Genomic DNA, 5,000 nt, shown 5'->3' on the forward strand with positions numbered 1-5,000 from the left:
CATGCATAGAATGCAAGTCGCTGCATGCATTTGGTTTCTATGAATCGGTACTGTATTGCTTTCTAAGGCTACAGGGCTGCGGTGTACGGTGATTTCGGGTGTATACTCAGCTGCGGTGTATGCTGCAGATCGTTGATGAAGACAAACTTGTTACAGATAAAACATTTGGAACTACGGGAGCGCTGCCTCTGGAGATTGTGCAGTTTGGGGCTCAGGCAACGAGACGGTCTGTGCTTGCTGCTATTGTGAAGGTTATAGAGGAGAAGGCCCCCCAGGGGGGCCCCTCCGAACAAGACCCTGAAAAAGCTGCGGAAGCACTGGGTGTCTCTGCGGTGTACAGACACTGCAAAGGAAGCAGCAACCAACTCTTCGTCTCAGACAACGGAAACTTCTGTCTCGATCTCTTCTTTAAAAGACCCATTAAAGACCCGCACAAGTTGCATGACAGGCTCATCAATGTAAACCCTAAACCCTAAACCCTAGACCCTAAGCCTTAATCAACCCTGGGCAAACAACAGAAATAACTCCTCTCTTCTGCGTGTTGCTGCAGCTCGTGCAGTTGCTGCATTTGCTGCAGTTGCTGTCTGCTGCAGCCGCTGCAGCTCTTCCTTGATTCCCTTGATAGTTTGTGTGTGCTGGGGCTTGGTGCGGTGTGTTATATATCGCCTTTTGAATCTCTTTGCACTGCATGCATGCAGGCTGTGACGGGGTGTACGTACACTGCACGCCCCTCTTGAGAGTGCTTGCATGCGCGTTCATGGATGCATGCATTTATGAATATTCATGCATGCATGCATTTATGGATGCTTGTGCATGCATGCATGCATTTGTGAATGTTTGTGCATGCATGTTTGCATTTATAAGTGTTAATGCATGCATGCATGCATACATTGATAAGTTTAGATGCATCCAAGCATGCATGCATTTATGAATGCAGATGCATGCATGCGTTGTGCACTCCGTTATTTCTTTGTTCTTCTCCGTTTTGTCTGCAGGTTGTGGGTGTTGTGGAGACCGGCATTTTCATCGGTATCAGCGATCTCTGCATTGTTGGTCATTCCTCAGGCACCACCACCAGGGTGGCCCTTTAAGCTAGCTAGCTAGCTAGCTAGCTACTCAGCTGCATATCTCACCAGCTAGCTAGCCGACTGGCTAACTAGCCCTCCACCAGGATGGCTGGCTGGCTGGCTAGCTCCTCAGCTAGCCAGTTCCTCCGCTAGCTGGATAGCTAGCTAGCTAGCTAGGCGATCTCCTTAAGTAGCTTGCCGGGTAAAAGCCCAGCTAAGGAACTCCCTAGCTAGAGCGCTTCCCAGTTAGCTAGCCAGCTAGCTAGCCAGCTATCTAGCTAGGTAGCTGGCTAGCTGTCTAGCGGGTCCCAGCTTGCAGGCATCGGTAGCTCATTAGTCGCTACCTTCTCAACTGGCTTTGCCACCGTTTGACCTCAATTGATCAGTGCCCCTGGAGGCCCATGTGGGGCCCTTGGGGGGCCCTTGGAGGCCCTCTGGGGGCCCTTGGGGGCCCCTTAAGGGCCCCCAGGTACCCCTTAGGGGCCCTCGAGGGCCCTTGTGGGTGCCCTTTGGGGGACCCTCGAGGCCCTTGGGGGCCCTTTGGGGGCCCCCAAGGGGCCTTTTAGGGTCCCTTGGGGGCCCTTGTGGGAGCCCTGTTGCCCGTTGCGTGGACATCGGTTTATTTGTCTGGCTGGTTAGCTGTTTCTCTGTTTGTGCTGTGCACATTAAACACATTAAAATAAGTTTCTCCTTTTGTTTTTGATTTGTCTGCTTTTAGCTGTTGTCTTGCTGCTGCCCCCTGATAGCGGGGCCCTCTCTACTGCTGCTTACTGCTGCTGTTCTACGCTTGCTGCAGCTGCAGCAACCATCTGCTGCTGCATCTGGCAGCAGTTCCTGCTGCAGCAAGCAGCATTTGCTGCTGCAGCTGTGTGGCTATGCATAGGGTAGAGCTGCAATCAGCTGCCCTTTAAAAGATAGTTTAGCGGTGTGATCAGACAGACAGAGCGCATGCAGCTACTGCTGCACTGTCTCCTTAGCTCCCAGCAGTAGCAACAGCAACAACAACAACAACAGAAACCATCAGTGAGATAGCGGGGGCGCCCCCAGCGTCTCCAGCAGCGCTCGCACGGCATTCTTGGTCTCGCAGCAATCCATCACCTGGTCTGCTGCTGCTGCTGCTGCTGCTGTTGCTGTTGCTGTTAATGTTGCTGCTGCTGCAGTGCCGGTTTCCGCTGCTTCCGTTGCTGCCGTTGGTGATTTGCAGCAGCAGCACCACGGAGACTTCTCGTCCACCTCTGCTTTTGCTGCTGCTTCTGCTGCTGCTGCGGCAGCAGCGACGGGGGTCTCCCCGTCTGCTGCAGCAGCAGCAGCAGGGGGATCCCCTTCTTCTGCAGCAGCAGCAGCAGCAGCAGCAGCAGGGACTACTCGGGAGTGGAGGGCTGCGAGAGATTCTTCAAAAGAAGAAGTAACTTGCTGCAGCTCCTGCTGCAGCAGCAGACGGGCCCCCTTTGCTGTTGCATGCAGCCGCGCTAAGAAGGCGAGGAAGCCTGCAGTTAGAGACACTCGGTAAGCAATGCTGCAGCAAAATGAAGACTCATCGGGTGCAGCATCATCATCAGCAGCATCAGCTGTTTCAGCTGCTGCTTCTGCTGCTGCTGTCCCTGCTTCTGCGGCTGCAGTCCCTGCTGCTGCTGCTGGTGCAGTGCAGCGCCGAGTCTGGCAGCAGCAGCAGCAGCTGCTGCAGCGGGAAGCTGCGAGAGTAGAGAGATGGGTAGCCAAGGCCTTCAGCAGCACCAGCAGCAGCTGCGGCTCGATATCAACGGAGAAGAGGCGCTGCAGCCCTTTCTGTGGTTGCTGCAGCAGCCAGCTGTACGTACACCTCAGCACAAGTAGAGCGAAAGTTTGCTGCACAGTGCCTTGCAGCAGAGTGTGTGTTGTCTGCCGTTTATTTTATTGAATATGAGACAGAAGCAATTAAATATAAAATAGTTAAACATAAATACCTGCACTGTCTCTCCGGGTCTTCTTGCGCTTCCCACTGTCTCCTCAGCTGCGCCTGATTACGCAGCGGAGGTGCAGCGCCGTCTCTATTTTCCTTGCTGCTGCTGCTGCTGCCGCTGCTGCTGCTGCTGTTGCTGCTGTTGCTGCTGTTGCTGCTGCTGCTGCTATCAGCAGCAGCAGCAAGAGGAGGAGTGTACGTTGCATGAGGGTTGAGACGCCTAGTAGCTTGTTTGTTTATATCTTCTTTTGACAAAGGTCTGAGATAGCAGCCGTTTACAAGCGCTCTGAACTCCCCATAGTTTGCTGCAGAGACAATTGCTTTCTTCTTTGTTTCATCTTCTAAGCGCCTGCGGGCATCTGCTGCTGCTGCAGCATCAATTTGCTGCCGAAAGACGCGCTCTAGCCCCGGCTCTAGAGGCATTTTGAAGCGACAGCAGAAGCAAAACTTCTATAGAATCTACACCCTATCTTTCTCTATTGTATTCAATAATAATTATATATTTAATTGTTTATAGTAATACCTAGAGAGGCATGCACCAGTGCAGCGATCCCCTTGGAGTTCGCTTCTCTTGGCGGCTGGATTCTTATCAGAGACGTTTCTTAACGAGCTGCTAATGCTGCTGCTGCTGCTGCTGCGGCTGCTGCAGCAGCTACTGTTGCTGCTACTACTGCTGCTACTACTGCTGCTACTGCTGCTGCTACTACTGCTCTGTGCTGATGCTGCTGCCGCTGCTCCTGCTGCTGTTGCTGCTGCCTGCTTTCTGTCTTTGCCTATATGCATATCTTTGCTGCTGTAAGTCCAATAGCAGCAGCAGCAGCAACAGTAGCAGCAGCAATTCTTCAGGGTGTTGGCTGGGGCGTCTGGCGTTCTGCCTACCTCTCGTGAACTGTCTGTTTCTGTGTTAATTGGTATAAACAACGGGAGGCGTATCTGCAGCTGCACCTTAATAATATGCTGCTGCTGCTGCTGCTGCTGCAAGCAGGGCCCCTCAACAGGCTGTCTCTCTGTTAGGGATGGAAGTGCAGAACAAATGGTGTTTCTAAGAAGACTGCAGCTGCAAGAAAAACAAATAAAAACAAATAACGCAGTAGCAGTTCGATGCTAACAGCAGCAGCAACAGCAGCAGCAGCAGCAGCAGCCGCTTCTCCACCAGCCTCTCTCCAGGGGGGGATTGCTGCAAGAGCAGCACAGAGGAGGCATCTGCTTGAAGACCTTTCTTTTTTAAATAAATAAATTTAATTAATAATTAAAAATTATTATTAATTAATTACTTTTTATTTCATTCAACGACTCATAGCAAACAGGTACACCCCAGCAGCACCAGCAGCAACAGCAGCAGCAGCAGCAGCAAAAAGGATCTGACATCGCGTTAGTAGTCCAACGGTTAGGATACCTGCCTTCCAAGCAGGCGACCCGGGTTCGACTCCCGGCTGACGCATTTTCTCAATAATAAAATATATTAAATAATATTAATAATATTTTTAAAATATTATTATAATATATTTTAATTCCTCTGTATATTAATATTATTAATATTCACAGCATATAGCATTTGGCCTTCTCTTTATATAAACAGTTACAATATAAATAATAAATAAATAAACTAAATAAATAGATAAATAAATAAAGATATAAATATATAATTAAATAATTATATATAGGGTGCTTAAGTGAGACAACATCAGAACAGCAGCACAGCTAAATGCAGTTTGTAAAGAACGTAAGGAGACACCAACTGTCTCCTTTTATTGTGTGTTTGTCTTATCAATAAAACAAACAACAAACAGCTGCCTATTTTACTTTGCATATTAATAAACAAACAACTGAAGGAGACAGTTGATGCTTGTTATAATAAACAAACAGTAAAAGGAGACAGTTGCTGCTTTCCCTCCTATCCTGCTGCAGCTGCTGCTACTGTTGCTGCTGCTGCTGCTGCTGCTGTTGCTGTTGCTGTTGCTGCTGCTGCTGCTGCTGTTGCTGTTGCTGCTGCT

General features: G+C 49.8%; 3 protein-coding genes across 3 annotated transcripts in view; 1 reads left to right on the plus strand and 2 right to left on the minus strand.

Annotated features, from left to right (window-relative positions):
• EAH_00026530 (ribose 5-phosphate isomerase, putative) overlaps positions 1-1,091 on the plus strand; it is a gene marked incomplete at both ends in the record, with an annotated part of 2,524 nt that extends 1,433 nt beyond the window's left edge. The window contains 2 exons of the mRNA XM_013396519.1: positions 129-458; positions 996-1,091. Coding sequence (XP_013251973.1) covers positions 129-458; positions 996-1,091 — 426 coding nt within the window. The remainder of the gene's footprint in view (positions 1-128; positions 459-995) is intronic.
• Positions 1,092-2,087: 996 nt separating this feature from the next.
• Positions 2,088-3,789, minus strand: EAH_00026540 (hypothetical protein, conserved; the record flags this gene model as incomplete). Its single annotated transcript, XM_013396520.1, has 3 exons — positions 2,088-2,874; positions 3,011-3,419; positions 3,546-3,789. 3 exons carry the CDS (start codon positions 3,787-3,789, stop codon positions 2,088-2,090), a joined length of 1,440 nt encoding a protein of 479 aa, XP_013251974.1.
• A 1,131-nt stretch (positions 3,790-4,920) lies between these two features.
• Positions 4,921-5,000, minus strand: part of EAH_00026550 (hypothetical protein, conserved) — a gene marked incomplete at both ends in the record, with an annotated part of 4,972 nt that continues 4,892 nt past the window's right edge. Inside the window, one exon of the mRNA XM_013396521.1 lies at positions 4,921-5,000. This exon is cut by the window's right edge and continues 29 nt beyond it. Within this exon, the coding sequence (XP_013251975.1) occupies positions 4,921-5,000 (80 nt within the window).

This window comes from Eimeria acervulina, genomic scaffold, assembly GCF_000499425.1.
Source record: "Eimeria acervulina Houghton genomic scaffold, Eah_scaff222, whole genome shotgun sequence".
NCBI lineage: Eukaryota > Apicomplexa > Conoidasida > Eucoccidiorida > Eimeriidae > Eimeria > Eimeria acervulina.